Here is a 25,296-nt window from a genome sequence, read left to right on the forward strand (position 1 = left end):
CTCAGATACACAAAATGGCTGCTCTAGAGCCACAGTACGGTGGCTGCTAGTGACCTAGATATACCTCAAAAGTGCCAAGGCATTGTCACAGCCAGAGAAGGTTCTAGAACCTTCTGGCTCGTGCCAGCACCCCAGGGCACTGGCTATAAAAGGCCCAGTCCCTGGTGGCCATTTTAGAAAGAAGAAAAGAAGAAGGAGATTCCAGACTTGACACCAGATTGACACCTGCCCTGTTGACCCCCCTGAGGTGGCTGGTAGCGTAGGCAGTAGATTAGCAAAGGTTGCTGGCGTTGTTTCCGACTGGCGTTCCAGTCAGCTGCGTGAGTGGTGACCTTGCGCCTACAGCGCCTGCCCAGCAAGTGCCTCATTGCCCCAAAGACTGTGGCCATACTTGTAGTGCATCCCCACCCCCCCTCGGTGGTGATATCGTGACTGATACTGCGTGTCGCGAGGCGAGAGCAAGTTCGCCGCGACCGCGACCTTCAGAAGTGCCCCCTTTGCGACAGGCGCCTCCAGGGGGGAGCTCGGACATCTCCAAGCCCCACCGCCGTAGACCGCTTCCTGTGTGGACTGAAGGTGAGGTGGTGCGCCGGGGCGAGGAAAGGCCGGCCTTCATTGGGCGAGACTAGCATCTCTGCCCCTTCCCCAGTGAGCCGGAAGCGGTAGCTGTGGGCGGGATCCACCCCGTATGAGGAAGTCGGAGGGCGGACCGCGGAGCCCCTGAAAACCCTGTCGCTGGCGTAAGAAGTGCTGTGCCCTGACTGAATCGCTTTCCGATTGCAGCCGATGCAAGGGGGGCCCGTTTCTTCAGGTGGGGTGCAGCGTTGTGAAGGAACTGTGAACCGGCATTCATTTGACTGAGCGCGAAGGTTGTGTGACCCCTCCGGCAGCCCGTTCGTCAGTCTAAAGACTTTGAACTGGTGCCGCCTGTGTGCTAGCGGTGTCAAAGCCGGTAGGCGCGCATAGACTCCACCGGCAAGCAGAGATCTCATCCCGGTGGCAGCGGAGTGCAAATGCTGTATTCACTGTGTTTCCTTGCCTTCTAGATATACGCGCATTACTCCCTGAGTGAACCCTAAAGAGTCTAAAGCTTATTTTGTGCCTAGGGAAGCCCGTACTCGTTATCCTTGAAACCAACGTGAACTGTAAGAGTTATCTTTCCAAGCTGAAAAAGTATTGCAAGTGTAATCTTCCTAAAGCATTTAATTGGTGGCAACGATACCAGAATGAACATGTGGTTATTTAGTTAAATGAACCAGTATTTATTCTGCTATATAAAAGTGATATTTATTTGTGATATTTATTCTATTTATCTTGCTATTTATTCCTGAAGATCTATTTACAGTATTTATTTCAGCAACTGAATCCCAGAGGTTTGTGACTAAAGAAATGCGAATGTGCTTTCCCAACTGAACCCTATTTACAACAGAGAACTTTTACATAAAGGAATCGTATTTTTCTACAGCAGTGGTGTGGTGTCCTTCTTTTTGGTGTGACTGCGCAGGGAGTTATTATTGGGTCAGAACCGGCTTAACACTAAAGCCTTCACTTGCCTTGTCACTTGAGCCAAGCTACCCCCCTTTGTGCTGGGCTTGCCCATCGCAAGTCCAACATAAAATTGGTGCTCAGCGGTTGGGATTACGAGCCGTGCTTGTTTTGTACCCCATAATAATTCAGTGTGCACCACAGGTACACACCCGGAGTTTTCTCCCAGCTGCCCTCTAATCCAATATTTTGCTTTTTCTAAATTCTTTTCTGGAGGTGGGTGGAGGTGACCCTCAGAGTTTCCTATCCTTGTAACCTACTTCGGGGTGGTTGTCCACACTTTTTTACTGACAAGATGGAATTCGAAATGTCAGAGCTGGAGACCTATACTGTGGCACAGCTCAAGGATTTCTGTCAGGAAAGGGGAGTGTTCGTTAGGCGAGGGGCCAAAAGAGAGGAGCTCCGTACTAGTCAGCGAGCCTGGGTGGAAGCGCACACGGAGGGAACGGTGGAGGAGGAGGAGTCAGATAGAGGTACTGTCATTGAGGGGACTGCGGAATGTCCCCCGGGGGTGGGTGAAATGTCAATCAGCCCCAAGGTAGCCTCACAGGAGGGCAGCAGCGTGTCATCGAGAGGGTTGTCAGAGACCGAGTTAGCCGACAGGAGAGAGGAAAGACAGTTAAGGTGGGAGTTGGCCAAGCTGGAGATGGAAGGGAGGAGGATGGAACACGAGTTCAAGCTACGAGAACTCGACCTCAAGGCCCATAACATCACTCCAGAGGGTGTCGAGTCAAAGGAATTTGCCAGGGAGCCCAGGCCCCATTTACCAAAGGACGTGGTCGCCAGTTATACCGCTGGAGACGACATAGCTAAGTGGCTGGCAGCCTATGAGGTCTCCTTAAGAGCCCATGGGATCCATGAGAAGCATTGGGGTGGTGGAATGTACCAGTACATGCCTCCGACAGGTAGGGATGCCCTATTGGCCCTAGACCGGGAGGAGCAGGTAGATTACCCCGCCATGAAGGTGGCGCTCATCAGGAAGTTTGGGTTGACCCCAGAGAAATACCGGCAAAGGTTTAGGGGCAGCCACAAACTGAGCTCACAGAATTGGGTTGACTTCCTGGATTATGCCAAGAAAGCCCTGGATGGGTGGGTCCAAGGTAGCGAGGTGGAGGACTATCGAGGGTTGTACGACCTAATACTCAAGGAACATCTACTCGAGAAATGTCTTCCCGAGCTGAGGCAACACCTGGTAGACAGCAAACTTACTTGCCCCCGTAAGCTTGCTGAGGAGGCGGACATTTGGGCAAGTACCCGAGTGTCCACGAAGGGGACGGGAGGAGATTCTCAGAAGTCCGGACAGGGCGCTCCCCAGAAGAAAGAGGGGGGAGATAACAAGAAACAGGAGTTCTCCAAAGGCTCCCAAAATAACTTTAAGGGGAAAAGTTTATTTTCTAATTCTAAGGCTAACCCGCAGAAGAACCCTAATCCTGGCCAGAGTCAGCAGCCAAGGGTTATCCATTGCTTTGAGTGCAGTGCTGTTGGACATTATAAGGGAGACGTGAAATGCCCGAAGAGACCACCCCCTCCCACTGGAGGAAAGGCCCCGGGAGTCGCTAGTGTAGCGCTCGGGGAGGAGATGCCCTTAGTTAAAGGGAGGGAGTGGGTGGGTGTTACCTTAGTGTCCCTGGGTGATCGGGAGATGGTTCCAAAGATCCAGGTGCCCTCAAATACTACCAAGTATGGGCAATGGGTCACCATCAATGGCCATAGAGGGGAAGCTCTGAGAGATACAGGAGCCAGTATGACTATGGTAAGGAGTCATCTGGTGTCCTCAGAGCAGGTGATTCCAGGCGTACTTCATCCAGCCGCAATGGCTGATGGCAGAATGGGCCACTATCCTGTGGCCAAGGTTCCCTTTGAGTGGGGAGGGGTTGCAGGTTCACTTCGAGTTGCAGTAAGCCCCGCCGTGCCAGTCGATTGTCTGCTGGGTAATGATATGGAGCACAATGCTTGGAAGGAGGTGGAATACCGGACTCATTCTGAGATGCTGGGTACACCTGATTGGGCCTGTGTGAGTACCAGGTCTGCGGCTGCTCGGGAGGAGAAGTTGCGTGGGTTGGAGCCTGGAACAATGGCCCACCCAGCTGCTGATGAGGGAGCATCTCGAGGACAGGAAGAGCCTGCCTCGATGTCCGTGCCCCGTGAGACGGATAGGCCACCTGCAGAGGTGGACCCGGAGTCCGTGGAGGAGGACATGGTTCCGTTGGAGGATTTGCCTGTCCCCGCTGAGTGGCGAGTGGAGGGAGGACCATCCAGGGAGGAACTGAGCAAGGGACAGAGGGAATGTCCCACCCTCGAGGGTCTGAGGCAACAGGTTGAAGCCCAGGCAGCAGGTAACGAGTCTGGGAACTATCGTGTTTACTGGGAGGATGGTCTCCTCTACAGTGAGCCCAGGGCGCCAGTGCACGGGTTGTCACGGGCCCTGGTAGTCCCACAGTGTTACCGAGCCTTCCTATTAGAGTTGGCTCACGAGATTCCCTTGGCAGGACACTTGGGTCAGGACAAGACCTTTGCCCGGCTTGTCCCCCACTTTTATTGGCCTCGAATGAGGGTGACGTCCGACACATACTGTCGGTCGCGCGTGTCATGCCAAGCCAGTGGGAAAACAGGGATGAAGCTGAAGGCTCCCCTGGAACCACTTCCCGTCGTTGGCACCCCATTTGAAAGGGTGGGCATCGACATTGCTGGGCCCCTAGATCCACCGACATCATCCGGTCACAGGTTTATCCTGGTACTGGTGGATCACGCCACAAGGTATCCAGAGGCAGTTCCTCTGAGAACCATTACTGCACCAGTAGTGGCAAAGGCCCTGATGGGGATCTTTACTCGAGTGGGATTCCCCAAAGAAGTTGTGTCTCAGATGGGGATCAACTTCATGTCAGCATATATGCGGGCAATGTGGAAGGAGTGTGGAGTGACCTACCGGTTCACCACTCCTTATCACCCACAGACCAATGGTCTCGTGGAAAGGTTCAACCAAACCTTGAAGGGTATGATCAGAAGTCTACCCGAAAGCCTGCGGAGGAAATGGGACGTCCTCCTACCCTGTTTGTTCTTTTCCTACAGGGAAGTGCCACAGAAGGGAGTGGGCTTCAGCCCCTTCGAGCTTTTGTACGGGCACCCTGTAGGCGGACCTCTCAGCCTGGTGAGGGACTCCTGGGAAAAGTCTCCCCGGAAAGTTCCCCCGGATGTGGTGAGCTACATGCTGGCCTTCCGGAGCCAAATGGCTAACTTGTGGAAGCAAGCTTCTGACAACTTGGAAGCCAGTCAGGCAGTTATGAAAGCGTGGTATGACCACAATGCTCACACAGTGGAGTTGGAGCCTGGCCAGAAGGTGTGGGTGATGGAGCCTGGAGAGCTGAGTGCCCTCCAGGACCGTTGGACAGGCCCCTATGAGGTGTTGGAGAAGATGGGCAAGACTACCTATCTGGTGGACGTAAAGACCCCTCGGCATCCGCATCGGGTGTTACATGCCAATCGCCTCAAGCCTCACTACGAGAGGCCCGAAGTCATGCTGGTTATGGTGACTGACGGATTGGAGGAAGAGGACACTGAGCCTCTCCCCGACCTCTTCGCGTCTCAAGAAAAGGATGGGTCAGTGGAGGGAGTGAAACTCTCGCAATCCCTGACTCCTGAGCAGCAGGAGGAATGTCGCCAGTTCTTGGGGTCATTCGCTCCTCTGTTCTCCCTTGTCCCGGGTAAGACCCACCTGTGTACCCATGACGTGGACACAGGGGACAGCCCACCTGTGAAGTCAAAGTCTTACCGGCTGTCTGACAAGGTGAAGGCCAGCATCCGAAGCGAAGTAGCTAAGATGATGGAGCTAGGAGTCATCGAACCTTCAAGTAGCCCTTGGTGTAGCCCTTGGTCTAGCCCGGTGGTTTTGGTTCCCAAAGCTGCCCCACCAGGCGCCACACCAGAATTGCGATTCTGTGTGGATTACCGAGGACTAAATTCGGTAACCAAGACGGATGCTCATCCGATCCCTCGGGCGGATGAACTGATTGACCGGTTGGGAGCTGCCCAATATCTCAGTACCATTGACCTCACTGCAGGGTACTGGCAGATTCCCATGACTGATGGAGCCAAGGAAAGGTCAGCCTTCTCCACGCCTGATGGACCCTACCAGTTCTGCGTCATGCCCTTCGGGCTCAAGAACGCTCCTGCCACTTTTCAGCGGCTGGCGAACACGATCCTCACCGGGATGGAGTCATTCTCTGCTGCTTACTTGGATGACATAGCTGTCTTCAGTAGCAGTTGGGAGGATCACTTGCAGCACTTGCAAGCCGTTCTCCAGGCCCTGGAACGGGCTGGCTTGACGATCAAGGCCAGCAAATGTCAGATTGGACAGGGGTCGGTAGTGTACTTAGGCCACTTGGTGGGCAGGGGAATGGTGCAGCCCCTTCAGGCAAAGATTGAGGCAATCATGGCCTGGAACCCCCCCAAGACCCAGACTGAGGTCCGAGCCTTCCTGGGCCTCACAGGTTACTACAGACGGTTCGTGAAGGGGTATGGCACTATCGTGGCACCCCTTACAGAACTCACGGCCAAGAAGCAACCCAGGAGAGTCATCTGGACGGAGGCTTGTCAGCAAGCCTTCGACACTCTGAAACAAGCATTGTGTAAAGCTCAGTCCTGAAGACTCCAGATTTCACGAAGGAATTCATTGTCCAGACAGATGCATCCGACATTGGCATTGGGGCGGTGCTATCGCAACTCAATGAAGAGGGTCTGGATCAACCCGTGGTCTTTCTGTCACGGAGACTGCTTCCCCGGGAACAGAGGTGGAGTACCATCAAGCGGGAAGCCTTTGTGGTGGTCTGGGCACTAAAGAAGCTGCGACCATACTTGTTTGGTTCACACTTCCTTGTTCAGACAGACCACCGACCCCTTCGTTGGCTCATGCAAATGAAGGGGGAAAACCCCAAACTGTTGAGGTGGTCTATCTCCCTACAGGGAATTGACTTTCGGGTGGAACACGGGCCCGGAGTTGACCACGCCAATGCAGATGGTCTCTCCAGGTATTTCCACCTTAGTGTTGAGAACTCCCAAGGGGTTGAGTAGCTCTCCCCACTTTCAGCTGGGGGGGACGCGTGTTAGACCCGTCTGCTTCTGAGAGTCCCCTCACCACTATGATTTCTTTTGTTCCCCCGTACCTCCCAAAATTTGTCATTTTTCTTTGTCTGCCAGGACTTTTTATGTGCTGTTTCATGGGGCTAGATGTTCCTTGACGCCCAGTTGCTCACAAAGTGCCTGGCGGAACCTGTGGCATTACAAACTGGGGTTGTCAACCTGTATGAGTGGCCCTAAAATGGTGGACACCCTTTTCCCTCATGTGAGTGACTCCCATTGGAGCCTCCCTGAACTCTGGCCTTTTGAGGTTTTGGCGCCCTTTGTTTGACGCACATTCCTGATAGGAATCCCTTTGTTTTCCTCAGATACACAAAATGGCTGCTCTAGAGCCACAGTACGGTGGCTGCTAGTGACCTAGATATACCTCAAAAGTGCCAAGGCATTGTCACAGCCAGAGAAGGTTCTAGAACCTTCTGGCTCGTGCCAGCACCCCAGGGCACTGGCTATAAAAGGCCCAGTCCCTGGCGGCCATTTTAGAAAGAAGAAAAGAAGAAGGAGATTCCAGACTTGACACCAGATTGACACCTGCCCTGTTGACCCCCCTGAGGTGGCTGGTAGTGTAGGCAGTAGAGTAGCAAAGGTTGCTGGCGTTGTTTCCGACTGGCGTTCCAGTCAGCTGCGTGAGTGGTGACCTTGCGCCTGCCCAGCAAGAGCCTCATTGCCCCAAAGACTGTGGCCATACTTGTAGTGCCTCCCCGCCCCCCCTCGGTGGTGATATCGTGACTGATACTGCGTGTCGCGAGGGTAGAGCAAGTTCACCGCGACCGCGACCTTCAGAAGTGCCCCCTTCGCGACAAGCACCTCCAGGGGGGAGCTCGGACGTCTCCGAGCCCCACCGCCGTAGAGCGCTTCCTGTGCGGACTGAAGGTGAGGTGGTGCGCCGGGGCGGGGAAAGGCCGGCCTTAATTGGGCGAGACTAGCGTCTCTGCCCCTTCCCCAGTGAGCCGGAAGCTGTAGCTGTGGGCGGGATCCACCCCATATGAGGAAGTCATAGGGAGGACCGTGGAGCCTCTGAAAACCCTGTCGCTGGCGTGAGAAGTGCTGTGCCCTAACTGAATCGCTTTCCGATTGCAGCCGATGCGAGGTGGGCCCGTTTCTTCAGGTGGGGTGCAGCGTTGTGAAGGAACTGTGAACCGGCATTCATTTGACTGAGCGCGAAGGTTGTGTGACCCCTCCGGCAGCCCGTTCGTCAGTCTAAAGACTTTGAACTGGTGCCGCCTGTGTGCTAGCGGTGTCAAAGCCGGTAGGCGCGCATAGACTCCACCGGCAAGCAGAGATCTCATCCCGGTGGCAGCGGAGTGCAAATGCTGTATTCACTGTGTTTCCTTGCCTTCTAGATACACGCGCATTACTCCCTGAGTGAACCCTAAAGAGTCTAAAGCTTATTTTGTGCCTAGGGAAGCCCGTACACGTTATCCTTGAAACCAACGTGAACTGTAAGAGTTAACTTTCCAAGCTGAAACGTATTGCAAGTGTAATCTTCCTAAAGCATTTAATTGGTGGCAGCCATACCGGAATGAACATGTGGTTATTTAGTTAAATGAACCAGTATTTATTCTGCTATATAAAAGTGATATTTATTTGTGATATTTATTCTATTTATCTTGCTATTTATTCCTAAAGATCTATTTACATTATTTATTTCAGCAACTGAATCCCAGAGGTTTGTGACTAAAGAAATGCGAATTTGCTTTCCCAACTGAACCCTATTTACAACAGAGAACTTTTACATAAAGGAATCGTATTTTTCTACAGCAGTGGTGTGGTGTCCTTCTTTTTGGTGTGACTGCGCAGGGAGTTATTATTGGGTCAGAGCCGGCTTAACACTAAAGCCTTCACTTGCCTTGTCACTTGAGCCAAGCTACCCCCCTTTGTGCTGGGCTTGCCCATCGCAAGTCCAACACTCAGGAACTACTGAACGGATTTCCACCAATTTAAAAAAAGGCCGATATCTGAACTAAGAGCTACCTAGTTGCCAAATTTGGTGCAATTCCGTTCAGCAGTTCGAGCAGTAGCATGTTCCAAAATTCCTACAGACATTAACATAGGGAAAACGCGTTTTGGGACCCCCCTTTTCTCTCGGCCCCCGCTTGATGATTCACCCTAAAACTTTCAAGACAGGAGCTGATTGGAGCGGGTCATTTGTTTTGACAATTTCGTGACAATTCGTCAAATGGTATTGGCAAAAGAAAAAAACACTTTTTGAATAGAAGTGAGGTCCTTACTATAACTACTTACTGGCGACTGCCAGTAGGTAATATATTTATATATATTACACCAATCCTTCAGAAAGTATCACAATGAAGGTGGGGCACTCTAAGGTGATCCTAGTGGTTTACTCACGGGTCAATAAAAAAATACAAACAACAAACAGGAGTCGCAACTCCTCCTCGGTGCTCAGATATCAATATTTTTATTTTTTTAATTTCTTAGGAACTACTGAATGGATTTACACCATTTGTAAAAAAAAGGTCGCTGATCCAAGTGGCTTATTCATGGGTCAATACAAAAATACGAACAACAAAAAACTGTCTCACAGGACGCATTTCGGCTTCTTGCCTTCATCAATAGATGAGTGTCCATTTGGAAATGTATTTATAACATTATACACATTGCAGAGCAGGTAATTAGAAGACATAGTAAAGTTGTAGTCCGGTTATTGCATACTCTTACTCAAATTTTAAATTTATCAATCAATCCCCAGTGGGCAAGGACGCTAATGTCAAACAATATAATTAAGGAAATAAAGCTTTAAATCATGTTACATCAAAAATCAGATCAATAAATATATATATATCCGAAAGAAATGTTTGTGGCATACTGGCGTGCTGCCAAATCACTGGTGGTGCACAGAAAAACAGCACCACGCAAGCACTAGAAATATCCAAGAAATATCTTCAAACTTTATTATGAGATTGGGAGCTGGCACTCGAAGTCAGGGTTTTGCACACTGTTTACTCAGTCAGGTCACACAGGACACTAGGGGCCCGATGTAGGTAAAATAGATTTACCGATTTTTAATTACCGAATCATACCGATTCGGTAAATAAAAATCGGTAAATCTAAGGGGTTGAGATGTAGGAACATCCAGATATTCCTGCTACCGAATCGGTAAAAATCTGTATTTACCGATTCGGTAAATACCGACCGATAATGGCCCATTCATTCCTATGGGCTTTGAAGCCCATAGGAATGAATGGGGCATTACCGGTCGGTATTTACCGAATCGGTAAATACAGATTTTGACAAGGGTGCAGGGGGTGTCACTTTGACACCCTCTAGCACCCCCAAAAAAGATTCGGGGTCCATGTGGCAGGCATACCTGCCCTAAGGGCAGGTCTGCCTGTCATATGGCACAGGTGTGCATGCACACATGTGCATGCACACCTGAATCGGTATTTTACCATCAAATATATTTGATGGTAAAATACAGAATCGGTAAGGGTTGTGGGACTCAGAAGAGTCCCACCTACATATCAAAAATACCGAATAGGTATAAATACCGATTCGGTATTTTACAGATTCGGTAAATTTACCGATCGGTAAATTTACCGAATCTGTAAAATTCTGGGCCCTACATACCAAGGGCCAGATGTAGGTCGGTCGGTAACGGCCGAAAATCGGTATTTTCGGCCGTTACCGACCGGAAAATCAGATTTGGTATGTAGGGCCCAGAATTTTACAGATTCGGTAAATTTACCGATCGGTAAATTTACCGAATCTGTAAAATACCGATTCGGTATTTATACCTATTCGGTATTTTTGATATGTAGGTGGGACTCTTCTGAGTCCCACAACCCTTACCGATTCTGTATTTTACCATCAAATATATTTGATGGTAAAATACCGATTCAGGTGTGCATGCACATGTGTGCATGCACACCTGTGCCATATGACAGGCAGACCTGCCCTTAGGGCAGGTATGCCTGCCACTTGGACCCCGAATCTTTTTTGGGGGTGCTAGAGGGTGTCAAAGTGACACCCCCTGCACCCTTGTCAAAATCTGTATTTACCGATTCGGTAAATACCGACCGGTAATGCCCCATTCATTCCTATGGGCTTCAAAGCCCATAGGAATGAATGGGCCATTATCGGTCGGTATTTACCGAATCGGTAAATACAGATTTTTACCGATTCGGTAGCAGGAACATCTGGATGTTCCTACATCTCAACCCCTTAGATTTACCGATTTTTATTTACCGAATCGGTATGATTCGGTAATTAAAAATCGGTAAATCTATTTTACCTACATCGGGCCCCTAATCTGATTTTCCGGTCGGTAACGGCCGAAAATACCGATTTTCGGCCGTTACCGACCGACCTACATCTGGCCCTTTAACATCAGAAAGATGGTTTTCGGCTGTAACACTGCCTTTTTCAATCTGAGGTTGGTTCTTTTTATACTTTAAAATCAATCAACATAAATGATGCACTATTTTTTAGCAGCAAGATAACAAACATGTGCAAACATTGCAAAAACACCACTCTAGCATCCCAGTGTTTAGTAACAAAGCAATTAGTACTCATATTGAGTTATTATATAAATATTACTGAGCACTGCTCATGTGGTCAAACAGTTTTCTCTTAATGCTTCAAAGTCCAATCAATCACCTTTTTAGCTCATGTCAAAAACCAGACTGGACTGTAGATCGATTCCTTCAGCCTTCAGAACCGGCATTTAAGGGGCTTTAAAAAGACCAAACGGCACACACTGATAATAGCTTTTAAAACAATATTGTTCACAATAATGCCGCCTTTTAAGTTCACTTAAGAAATCTTATCATGTTAATCAAGCATTTATCCTCGAGGTACACCTGCACCTCGTATTGTGAATGAAAGTTCTGCTTTCAAAGTGTATATGTTACTGACAAATGTAGCAGGCAAAATTATATAAACCACAAGTCTTGTGTCCGGTGTGACCCAGTCCGATACTCAGTATTGGAATCCCAAGACCCCACCGCTCGGCCAATGCCATCTGCAGTTCCAAGCTTCAAAACGATGGGAGGTATTCCTAGGGTGATGTAAAGCCAATCGTAGAATACATTCATTCTAAATTAACAAAATTATCATTATGTTAATTTAAAAAAGAAAATATATTCATAATACAAATAAACATACACACCAAAACAAAAAGGGTGCCAAACACACAACACATAATATTGTTGTGGTGTTGTATAATTTAAATGTATTTAAAAATACAAACCATTATTTGTTTTAATCTACTTAAAAATAAACAGAAAATACACTTCATTCACTGCACTTCATTCAAGAACTAAAATTGACAATCTAGCATTTGTTTAAATAAAAACAAATTACATTTTAGTTTAAAACATGTACCTGTTCCTCTGGTAAGCCATACAGCTCGCTGTACAGAGACAGAACCTCATTTTCCAGCATCTCCAGCACATCTGATGAGAGGTTTGATGGTCTGTCTCCTACTTTGCCAGGCATTGTAGCTCCCAGAGGTAGGAAACAGCAGCAACAGTTGGGGAGGTGCTCTTGGTGGCACTGTTAGGAGGCAAGTAGCCTTTTCCTTTAAACAATATGTGCATCTCCATGACATGCGAGATCCTCAACAGAAATGGACACATCCATTGTCTTTCACACACGTTAGCAAGAGCCATATCTTCTGCCTCACAATGGGAATCCCACATCAATAACACACTGAGTATTGTAAATATTTAAAATAGGAGAGATGCTGTCTGTTCCTACTACCCTTGGTAAGTTAAACACTGTACCAGCTGGCTTACTGAGCTTAAGTCAAGAGCTGTTAAGCTGCATTTGCCAAGAGCTCATTACCTAAAAAACGATCCCTAAATAACTGAAGTTACTCTTGCTACTGAGTGACTGTCCTTTTAATGAACGCTTATAGTTTTTTTTTATGCCTGGTCCACACTCCATAATGTGTGACTTACAATAATTTGCTACCATGTAAATTGCTCATAAAAAAAAGTAAGCAGTCTACTAACACCTGAAGAGCAATTAGGGTACATGCCAGTAAGACCGTGCCGTCGGTGTACAGTCATGCTGGTACCTGATTATAAGCAATTTTAGGGATTGTCTAATGAGGACGAGATCAAGGAGAGGCACAAACTATTTATGTAAATAATAAAAAGTGATGGGGCTAAGATGCACCCTTGTCTCAAACCACAAGCCAGGAAGAATACATTCTGACATCTCACCTTGGGCCAAAACAGACTTTGCAGCCTTTCCGGTTTATTTCTTTGCTTGATCTTCTTGACTGGTTGCCAAAACACCTTGCTAGTTTTCGCTACTGCAGCATGTTCCTAGGAGCTCCCAATCTCTCTTGTGTAATGCATCCTTCCGTGCCTTCAGAATGTTTGCATACAGCTTCCAAGCAACTCGGATCTCATTGCAGCTTTTAGGGCATGCTACTAGGCCTTCCTTAGCCTACAAATTGCTGCCGAACAGTGCCCATCAAACCACCGCCCCCCTGATTAGGCCAAAAGGATTTTGACAAAGTCTAAAGCCCTGACTAAAATGATTGTAGTGAGCCAACAAAGCATCCTCACATGTATCTGATAGACAACGGAGGAACAGTCCAAGTTGTGACTTGAATAATGTGGTCAGGGTGCCCAATGGGTCTTAAAATGCCGGACGAGCCTTAATTATGCCATCAGAGGAATGTTGGGTAACAGGGATTGCTTCAACGGGATGATTAATCATGCTCACAGGCAAGTAGCCAATTGCCAAAAGGGCATTGTTGTCCCCTATTTCTGTGCCCACAACCTCCCCCTTAGAGAACCAAACCCAAAAATGTGTTAGAGCAACCATATAATCGATGACCGACCCCCAAACGTGTACTCTGTAGGATGCTATGGGTAATTTGTCTTCTCTAAACATATCAACAAGGTCGACTAGGTGATACACAGCGATATCTCTTACCAGCTCCTCGCCTCTGCTATCACATTGCCCCACCAGTGATGACTCATATAAAAACCTATTAACCTTAGAAAAGGATGCCAGTGTTGCATTAAAATCCAAGCACAACAATTAATGCGGCTACGTTGTTGCAACATCCCCTCACAAACTTCAAATTTGAAAAAAATATTAAACAAATGGGTAAAATGAACACACAGAACTTGAAAAATCATTATAAAAATTAATTAAATAAAAATTTAAAGAAGACATTTCGTCCTGAATAAGCAGGACTACAAAGGCAGGACTCCCAGAGTCAACGGTATTCACTTCCACTTGCAGACTCAGATTAATCTATTTGCATTTATCTTTGATCTTTTGTTACATTATGTTTTAATCAGATTTTAAAAGTCACTACATTTGGATTTCACGTAGTTATCAATTTTCCTCAAAGTAATTTATTGTATACATATTTCAGCGAAGTTGAGCAGACTCAGAGGGTCAAATACTATATGCACGTGTATCTGAGCAAATTCTCGAGGCTCACAAGACAAACCTGATTACTGCACGTTTAGACAAATATCTTCAGATTTTGGGGGTCAGTGTAAGAGCAGCATTCACAAACCTCATTTTAAATTAATTTAAAACTGGCTGCAAACCTGTTCATATGAGCCTTTCTTACATTTGGCATTGCAAACAGATGTTTACAATTTGAGTTCCACAACACTACTGTCGTTAGAAAGAGAGATTTCACAAAATATTATTTTTTATGTATAACCTGTGATTCCGCAAATGTTTTATCTCAATGCATTTCACAGCCATAAATACTTCTTATTGTTTCATCCTTCAATCACTTATCAGTAACAGTCTTTCATTCTTATAAATATATTGTTCGTCCATACTATGGAGAAGTTCCAGAACTCACAAATTACTTAACCAACAGCATAAATGATTTCATATGTCATAATCATCGAATCACTAATGCTTTTGGTCAAGGAAATTCAGTCAGTGGGATATGGCATTTCCTCCAGAAATATGAGAAATGTTCTATTAACACGTAGCACTAAATCGGGTCGATCTTTGCAAGCATCCAGCCTAGTCACCACTCAATCACATATATGCAAATGGATAGCTGTACTTAACTGTTCCTTTGGTTGTTTTTCTTTGGTAGGAGTCAGTTCCTCTTCATAAAGTTCCTTCTTCTCTGGCACACTACAGCTCCTTGAGTATAAACACAAATGAGTGAAACAAATCTAATCAAGGACAAGCCTGGTTAATGGTCTCATTTTGGTGGTAAATGCCAGGAGCCTAATATCTACATTACGCATACCACCTCCATTTGCTGCAATTAGAAAGAATATGAAAAAAGAGTCAACTCAATAGTGAAAACCTGACTTATTTTACCACCGCTTTGCATCCCTTCGTGTGTTACCAAAAAAAAGCCAAGGATGAAAACCCCTGGTGTACGATACGATACATGTTAGGGGAGGGATCACCAGTATTAGCGACAGGGTGAAATAATCATCACAATGGAAGATAATCTAAAACCAACTAGTACATGACAAACTTGAAAGCCTTTACCTGTATTTTGGGCGAGGATGGAGGTCACAAAACCATTTTTCAGGAAGAGAATATCTATCCAGCCTCCCAGGTAGCTTTCGCCATTTCAAGCATTCATCACATTGTACCCAGGTCTGGTCAGGGACCTCTCTGTATGAATAGATACATAGATGTTAGCAGTTTACTAATATGGCAGACTTATTTTTTTTCTACTAAGCTGTAAATAATATAAAATATCAAAGACATAGGTTTTTTCATGAATATGACACAGAACTGTTTTTTGAGGCATGGTATAGACATCCTGGAATGGTACCTTGGGTTAACTGATGACATTGAGAGAACATTGGAACCAACAAGGTTCTACACATTCTCCAACTCTTCAGTCGGGAGTAATTCCGACTCTGATACTGATAGACCATCCACCAGTAATCAATCTAACTAGGGCCCTTTTTTAGGGGACAGCTACGCCCGAGGGAACAGGGGAGGGGGCGGTGCACAGAATTGGGAAAGACCAAGGAGATGGGGCAGGGGACGGAACATACATCAGGGAACGTCCCGGGTAAGATTTTACCAACCAGAGACCCATGGGGAAATGTCCACGAGGAAACAGACTTACAGATGGTAGATCAGGGAGCACATACAACAGATCAAACACACAGTTCACACACAGCGGGACACAGTACGAACAACCCTACTGAGCAGATTACCAGTCTCACTGTGGAAGTGGCAAGGGACTTTTCTCAAACCACAGGTGATAATGTCAATCCCACTGCCTCTAGCGGTCCAGCATTGCCCAGTATCCAGGACATAAGTATTGTCACAGTAAATCAGCTGGAACAGATTAATACTGTGGATATGGTACTAAGTAGATCTACACCATTGGACACCATTATAAATGTATCCAACTATGTGATGACCAGTGCAGAGCGGAGCATTCTTACGTTTGTACCAACAGTGATACCGGACCCCTTTAAGATGCAATTAGAACTTCAAAGGTTCTTTCGGAAAATCCGGCTGAAATATTTCTTTTCCAAAAATACATACAGCCCAAGTAATGTGGCAACACCATTCAAGCCACCTTCAGAGTTTACGCCTGCGGCCTTTATGATGAGCGAGAGGATCCTCGCATTTGAAAAAATTGTAATGGCGGATGTGTTGCAGTTGTTTAAAATCAAGAACTACATCCCTTACAATATCAGCAAAGAAGAGCGGCTGGCCCTCTCCGCTCTGGGGCAGAATAAGTCCATTGTTATAAAGGCGGCCGATAAGGGCAGAGCTGTCGTGGTACAGAACAGACAAGATTATTCCAACGAAATTAAACAACAGCTAGGATCAATAGAAAGTTACCTGCGTATCCCTAACGATCCGATGAGTGAAATAAAGATCCAAATAAAGAATGCCACAAAGTGGGGGCTAAATGATGGGTTTTTGAGCAAGAAAGAATCCGAGTTCCTGGATCAAAAGGAACCGCGAACACCAACAATCTATACCTTGCCAAAAGTGCATAAACGACTGGAAAATCCCCCGGGACGACCGATTGTCTCGGGTTGTGGTTCAGTATTGGAGCCACTAAACTAATTTATTGATTATTTTCTACAGCCGTTTGTCCCACTGACTAAATCTAATGTGCATGACACTATGCATATTATTCAATTGCTGGAGGATTTCCCATTTGACCAAGAGAAGAATATAATGGTGACGATGGATGTATCATCATTATACACCTCGATTCCCCAAGACAAAGCGATTCAGACGGTGAGAGATGTGTTGGACCAAAGAGCAAGACCACACTGGATACCTACATCCTTCCTGATTACGCTGTTGGAAATAGCAATGAAAATGAACTATTTTATTTTCGAGAATCAATACTATTTCCAGTGTAAGGGAGTGGCGATGGGGGCTACATATGCCCCTAGTCTAGCAAACATCTTTATGGACAAGTACGAGGAGGATCATCTGTACACTGACTCAAACCCATACCTCAACAACATGGAGGTATGGAAAAGATACATCGATGATGTTATTATGATCTGGGATGGAGATCAGGGGTCACTTGACAATTTCTTTGCATAGATAAATCAGAAGAATGAACATATACAATTCACGATGTCTAGTAGTACTGTCTCAATAGACTTCCTGGACTTAACCTTCAAAACTGAAGAAGGCAGGTTATGTTGTGATCTATATCGAAAGCCATCAGAACGGAACACATTGTTGATGTACGGGTCCCATCACCCATGTAATCTGAGGGACAATCTCCCACTGGGCCAGTATCTTCGTATAAGAAGAAACTGTAGCCAAAGAAAGGATTTCTTTCGTGAAGCAGAGGAACTGACCAACCGCCTAGAGGAAAGAGGATACCCTGGGAGTCTATTAAAGCGTGCAAAGAAAAGAGCATGGTACAGTCCCAGGGAGAACTTATTGGAAGTCAAAGAGAAAAAAGAAAACTCCAACAACATTGTGTGCGTTACTACTTTTAACACTAAAAGTAACGATGTGAAGAAAATTGTATCAAAATATTGGAATTTGGTGGCGGGTGAACTCAAAACTACAGCAAAACCCATCTTTGCATTCAAACTGGGAAGGAATGTGAGGGATGAAGTGGTACAGGCTTACTTAGAACCGCAAAAGCCATCGGATATTCGGAGCATGTTGAACTTACCACCCATTAATGGCCACTATAAATGTCGATCATGTAAGGCCTGTGACTTTTGTCAAGAAGGGCACACTTTTACACATGAAAACAGGCCATACAAACCCCATGACTTTAGTAATTGCAATAGTACTAACCTTATTTATGCAATCATGTGTCCCTGTGCTAAAATATATGTGGGCCAAACCACACAGAAAATAAAGACACGCATTTTACAGCACATGAGCAGGGTGAAATGCAAAACACCAGGAGCACCCCTGGTGGAACATTTCTCCAACCAAAAACATACCCCGCAAGACATAAAGTGGTGGTTGCTAGAAAGAGTACATACTAACCCAAGAGGGGGTTCCATTTCACATTCTCTAAAATATAAGGAGTGTCGTTGGATCCACTCTCTAAACTCACTGAAGAACGGGTTGAATGAGACTGAAGAAATGAATAGGCAAATGGGACAACTGTAGGTGGTTGAGTGGTCCCAGGATGCCCATGCTGAATCCCCGTCTTTTGCTATTAGAGATCAGACAGACTAGCATACAGATGGCTGGTATATGATGATATATGATGATATATCTAATGCTGATAGAGTATTGCAATACCACGTAACTGCATATGTCCTCAGGAATGGCGGTAATATAAATGATGGATAGTACTAAATACTTTCAAATGTTAACAATGCACTGCAATACCACGTAATTACACATGATGTATATATATAACTGCTGACAGAGTAGTGTAATACCACATAGCTGCATATGTCTTTAAGAATGGTGGCAGTATGAAGGACTGAAATATTATTATGCGCCGCCCATGCTTACATAACATTGCAATATCATGTAACTGCATACGATGTATATATAAAACTGTAAATTGTGATTTTTCATTTACGAATGTTGCATGCTTTACCCCGCAATCATGGCGTTTATCTCGCAGTCATTTTTACAACATGTACTGTCCTGGACTGCATTTAAGTTGAATATGTCGGCATTGTGGATAAAGCAATTGACACCATGTAAGTCTGCCTAACAACTCCTGACGTTCACGCACATCAAGGCGTGATTGGTTGACTGAAAAGCTTCGAACCCCCATGGTTGCCATGCAACCGGCGTCATGTCGAGTAGCGTATGTGACTGGTTGTCGACGTCCTTGCGCATGCTACAGCTGACGCTTAACAGCGTTGTTACAGCCGTTCTGAGCAAAACTAATTAGGAGCCACGCCGACTAGGAAGATATTTCTCCTTCGGCGGGCGGTATCCGTGGCTGAACACCCATTATTTTGTAAACGTGAGCACAGATATCCCTCACATGTCTGGTACACGCTCCTTAGCATAATCGGTCCTTTATAATTTGTTAAACTATCATGGAAACGGTCACAGAACAACTTTGCAATACACTTTTTCCCTTACAGTGGGAAACAGTACCGACTCTAATTCGAATCTGAGAACCCGCAAACAGCATCGGTCTTGAAAAATTGCTGTGGAATACCGTTGGGTAGATTAATTATACCTTCATTAAGGTGAGCCCAGGGATGTGGCTGTTGATGACACCACTATACGGTGTTTTTAAAAAAAAATTATGGATTTGGTACTAAATACGTGATCTCTTTCCTTTCAGCTAGGAGAGAGTATTGCCTTTTAATATTTGCGAGCCATTAAGTAGGACAACCGTCGGTGGCACAAGTAACTGCTGCACCGACAGGTAAGCAATGTGAGAAGAGCCCGATTTCCAACATATGCCTCTGAAATCTAAATTAGGCACTAATTAGGCTCCTTTTTTAACAGAACAGATGTACACAGTTCGATCACCACCTTAAACCCGGCTGGGTTTGTGAGAAAGTGAGTGTTTTAACTATCATAGGCAACTTGTGGCCTGTGTCCTTTCTCGGAATCCGCCCCTAAAGCCATCTACCTTTAAATCACTTAGGCTGTCCCCTATCCCACACAGTCCTGAGGAAGACCCGCCTAGACGCCCCATGTGCGCTCCCAGAGGGTCGAAACGTCACCGAATAAGATAGTGGATCTATTGCATCAAAATCCTGTATTTGAAACTGACAATTGCAGTGTACATTTGGATACTTGAAACAAGCATCGGCCACGTTAAACCTTTCTTGTGTCCCCCCTGTAAATAATGTGTGTATAGTCTGTATGTTACACTTGCGCCGTAAGCACAGAGCACTAAAAGTCCCAAACTGCACTTATTGTTCACTTCTTCACAGCCTTTTCGCAAATGATATATATTGGAAGTATTTATGAATGACTACAATTTATAAAAACGATACATAAATACATAGATGGTTTGGCATTCTGGTTCTTCTTTTTTTAAAAATAATTCTTGATGGAAATTACTTTTGAACGCTACATATTTGTATGAGCCAGTAAAAGAAATACTTTGCACCCGATTGAACCAATTGTTGATAATACTGAAGATAGATTCCTGAACAAGGCACAAGAGTTTACAGTAACTAGGCCAGATTCAACATATGTCCAGAGACAACATCCAGGGATAATAACAACTTACAGTGTAGGAAAACTATGCCTTGAGTGGCTACAGAAATTCATACTCCCAGATACAAAACAACACTTAACTTTACTTAAAGATGGCATTGATTTGAGAGAATTCTTACTGGGACCTCGCAAACAACGTCATAAACGCCGGTATATACGCTGCTTATAATGAAGCATGGAAAGTCACGCAAATGGAAACTGCAGAACGAATACGAGAAATTTATCGTATTAATTTAGAGAAAGCTCTCGCTGTAGTTGACAATGGTTTAACAACTCTGTCATCCAGAATTTTTCCTTTGGATAGCATTGTATCCTCTGCCATAGACTTAATGGAACAGGACTTGCTCATGTTACAACATGGACAGTCTCAATTGCATTCTATAATGCTGGTAGGCTGGACGTTACAAAACCTTCGTTCAGGCTATGTGCCTTGGCGTCTAATCAACACCACGTCATTGTTTACTGGATTTAACCTTAAAGATAAACAAATCTCTTTGGCACAGAGGGGAGCAGACTATACAGTGCTGAGCATAGAAAAACTGGAGAGATTACCATTAACCGTTTCTGAGAAGCCAGCCGTTGAATGGATAATACATGGCACCATCACGATACCAGTGATGGTTTTCCAGTTTCATACCAGCAGGCCTGTATGAAAGGTTGGGTAAAGAGTACATAAAGTCGACCTGGGATTTACCATACACACAAATGTTGGAGTGGGGGAAAGGAAGTATTTCTTAGTGGTAAAAATTGCAAAAACGCACTAAGTGGTACACTTTTATGTCAAGGCATTAATTTGCATGGAGCCTGCGATGGTTCTTCAAACAACTTATCATGCCACCAGGGTTCCCAGGCAGCAGTGATAAATCCAATTTTTAGGCAGCTTTCCAATGGGAGCTACATAATGTTGAATGATCACAGCTGTTGTGGAATGATGCCAGGAATAGCCTATCTCGTAGTGTGTCAGCCAGGGTCACTTGTTGTATACAAGTATTGTTTCCTAAAACGAAGACAGATGGGGAGTCGCTGTTCTGGCCTTCACGGAACATCTCTTCTATATACGAATTGATACTTTAAGCAGAATGAAAGCCATTCTTATACAAAAAGCTGTGCCACTGAGCTCGTCCAGAGAGACGTATAATCTGCAAGTTGCAAGGTCCTCTGCAGAGATACATGCCCTATTATCAACAAACTGCCCAATACATTTAGCAGAAATGTTAGGTCGTATCTTAAACATGTCTGATATCAGTGGTATTGTACAAGTATTTAAGCCGATTTTTTCAGGACTGTTAGCACCCTTTGAAGCAGTCCTAGGCATTTTTCCAAACTTCGTGCACTCTGTTTTCTGCAGCCTGCCTCTCATCTTGGGACTCGTAGCAGGGATACTATTTTTGTTTCTTCTGCTCCATTATGGCAAGTCCAGTCACCAGCGATACCCAGATTACCATGGAGAACACACTTCTGGTCATGCAGTATCGTGAACGCATAACACAAATTCTTGGCTTGGCTCGTTTGAGAGATCTGAATACCACGTGGTTCCTTTCGTTCAGACCAATCTGGCAAGATTGCATCTTACCTGTTCTACGATGCCTGCTTTGTGGAGAGGAATGCGTGTTGGATATCTGTCTGACTCTTCTATCAGCATTGCCAACGGATGTTGACGCTTTGCTTGGTTCGGTAACGGCTCATGCATTGTGTTGCCCCCAACGGCTACCAATCCTGATGACGGCATTCATTGAGGTCTCACCGCCAATTCCAGCTGAGGGTGAGATACGTGGACCAACAGGCACACAGGTACCATCTACTGCAAACATATGCGACTGACGCTGACGGCAATGCTGCTCATCTGTTTACGAAGGATCTACTTAATGAAGTGGTTCAACTTTCACCTATTGTGGTAGACGATTTCTTTGCCAACCTAGAAGATTTAATATTTTCTCCCGACACCAAGATTAATTTTTTTAATTAGCACACAGTGTTCTATTAACTCTGAATTCGACCTTCTCTTTTTCAAAACAAAACTTCTAAATTTGGAACTCTATTTTTCTATGATTTGGTTTGACTTTTTTCCAAAATTGAATTTTTATCTTTTTGGCACAAAGTAATCTGATTAAAGTAGAACTAATCTTAGAGAACAATAATTCTTTGAATACTTCCTAGAAACAATATTGACCTTATCTACAAACCAAAACAGTATATTCTGCTATGGGATGGTCTCGACTTTTTCTTCTGTAACTAAGAGCCATTTTATTAATGTAATTTTCGTGATTCATTCGGTTAGCATTGCCAATATCATATGAAATCATTGCTTTTAAATGGATACTGTACAAATGCTCATTTTTATGTGTGAAAACATTTTCAAATGCATTTGATGTATTTTTGGGTGGGATTGTAAACACATACTTTAGATATGTTTTAGTGCTTGAAATGTAGTAATGTCGAACATAATAAAGTGGAGTGGGTGTTGTATAGCATTTTAGGACCATAGTGTAATTTTCCAGATTCATGCCCTTATATAGGTATAAATCACAATATCCTTATATAGGCATAGAAATCATAACCATATTTAGACCTAGCTCATGCAGACCAAATACGGCATGGCTACTTCCACTAGTTCTGAAAATCCACAACGATTTCTTGGAAAACGCGGCTTCAGCAGTTAGGGACTTCCCCTTGCTTGAATATTGATTTATCCAAGAACTCATGGAGTTTTCAAAGAACTGAGACTCTTTGATGACGTTATTATGTCAGACTCGGCACCTTCAAGGTATAAATATGCCCACACTTGCCCAAGCAAACGCACAGTGGTTTGGAGCAGTTCGACTGTCTACTTGCCCAACGCATCCTGCTGCAGCAAGTGCTGAAGGAAGCAGACCCTCCAGCAGACACACTGAGAGAGACGCTGTCTTTTCTCTTGCCGAGAAATCCAGCTCCAGTGTTTCCAAGCTCCCCTTGCGGGGTGTTGGGACAACGCATCATGAGACAGAAAGATACCAGACCTCCTTCATTCTAAACCAAGGTACGGAGCTGATTAGACCCTAAGAGAAATCTTGAATAGATTCTTAGCAAAAAGAATACTAAACTTATGCTACACCACACTTACTTCTTCCCTTGTACTAGACTTAGGTTAGGTACATTGGGGTAGGCGTATTTTAGAAGCAATGTTTGAAGAGTGAGGGGTAAAAGGTCCCAATCCCTTACTAGCCAATAGATTGAGCGTGTATTTTTCTCTTTTTCTGGTTCTTGCCCTTGACAGGGGAAGCGGCCCCTAACCCCCTAAAGTATGCAAGATTCAACAGGTTTGTCTGGGCAAGAAGCTTTTCATCTGAAATTTTTCTGGAAAAGATTCCAATTACGCACTGGTTTTTCATGGGGTGTTTGTAAGTTTTATTCGCTAACGTCGGAAGTAGAACTTAGCATCCTGACTTGGCATTACGCCCGAGACTTGGAAATTCATAGGAACCTCCATTACCCACGACGTTGATAGAATATATAAGAATCTACACGCCCTGAAGAAGCCCCAGGCCGGATGGCCATGTAAGGGGGCAAAGCACGTGTTGGCTGTTTCTTCCTTTCACCCACTCTGATGAATAGAGTGCGAATAAAACTTACAAACACCTCATGAAAAACCAGTGCCTAATTGGAATCTTTTCCAGAAAAATTTCAGATGAAAAGCTTCCTGCCCAGACAATCCTCTGGGGATCTGTTCTTTTTGTCTACGTGAGAGAGCACTTGCGCTATTGTGGCCAGAGTTCATTATTTTCACCCCCTCTTGCCAAATGTAGAAGATGATCGGGATTGTCCAAATGGATTTCCTTGCCTCCTCCTTCAAATCATACAGGAAGCAGTCTGTAAGTTTCACAGCCAAGGGGAGATGGAATCTTTTGGAAACCCTCTCCATTAATTTGTGGAAACCCCCTATGTCCTCTGAAACTGGGAATAATGTAATCTGACCCTTTTCTCTCTCCTCATCAGAGGAGAAAGGGTTGTCCGGATCATGCTCCTTTATAGGAGCGAGCAGTACTGTTGGTGTCACTCGTAAAACCGGTATTTCATGGGACTGCGGCTGAACTGGTGGTGGCTTTATTTGAACATATTGTGGTGGAAACCTCTGTTTACAGTCCACCAGCATAGCCTGAAAATCAAAGATGGTGGAAGATGTGCCATCTCCCTAGGGCGAGATTCTGGAGGATATACATAATGCTGGTAATGAAGCGATGGTGCCAGATGTGGCTGACAGTATTGCTACTCGGCGTTATAATCCTGGTCCTCTTCCTGGCACTGTACATATAATTTGGATGGACTACGCGCAACTCCGTATATTCCATCCTCATTCTCTTCATCTGCCTCCTGTAGGTCCACAAGGTGCGAAGGAGGCAAAGGGGAGATCTTGCTGAACGTTGACAGCTCCGGATGAAAAAAAGGCTTTGACACATTTATCATCATCGGCGGTGTCATCGTCGATGGTGTCTTCATCGACGGAGTCTTCGTCGACGGCACAGACATTGATGGGATAGATGTCGATGATGTTACCGTCACTAAGATGCTCGTCAATGGATGGGGCCAGAGATGGATGCTGTTGTCGTCATCCCTGCCGTCAATGGAGTCGACAATGTCACCGTGATACTCATCGTAGTCGATGATCTAGGGGTTGTAGTCGACGGTGACGTCGTTGATGATGACTTTTTGGCTCTGAACTTCCCAGAATCTGAGGAAGATGCTCTATGATGTTTCTTTTCTTTTCTCACAGAAGTAGATGAGACTGAAGATTAAGGCTCTGAGGGGACTATTGGATGTTTTTTCTTGTTTTGAGCTCTTCTCTCTGGGGAGGGTTTGAGGTGTTTCAAGCCCTCTCCAGAGTCTTCCTCATGAGATCAGGCTCTCTTGTGAAGCCTGGATGACCCATCACTGCCCTATTCAGATGTTTTCTGGTACTTAATGGACTGCAGCCAGAGAAGCAGCCTCCCCTCTCTATCTCTTAGAGTTTTAGAAGATAAAGTGCTACCGATTTTGCCCTGACCTACC

The 25,296-nt window shown here is 45.3% G+C and overlaps 1 protein-coding gene across 1 annotated transcript in view; it reads right to left on the reverse strand.

Annotated features, from left to right (window-relative positions):
- MORC4 (MORC family CW-type zinc finger 4) overlaps positions 1-25,296 on the reverse strand; it is an 844,810-nt gene that overhangs the window by 448,381 nt on the left and 371,133 nt on the right. Inside the window, exons 11-12 of the mRNA XM_078686304.1 lie at positions 15,142-15,270; positions 14,704-14,781 (exon numbers count right to left, since the gene is read on the reverse strand). Coding sequence (XP_078542430.1) covers positions 14,704-14,781; positions 15,142-15,270 — 207 coding nt within the window. The remainder of the gene's footprint in view (positions 1-14,703; positions 14,782-15,141; positions 15,271-25,296) is intronic.

The sequence above is a fragment of the Lissotriton helveticus genome, chromosome 4_1 (genome assembly GCF_964261635.1).
Source record: "Lissotriton helveticus chromosome 4_1, aLisHel1.1, whole genome shotgun sequence".
Taxonomy (NCBI): Eukaryota; Metazoa; Chordata; class Amphibia; order Caudata; family Salamandridae; genus Lissotriton; species Lissotriton helveticus.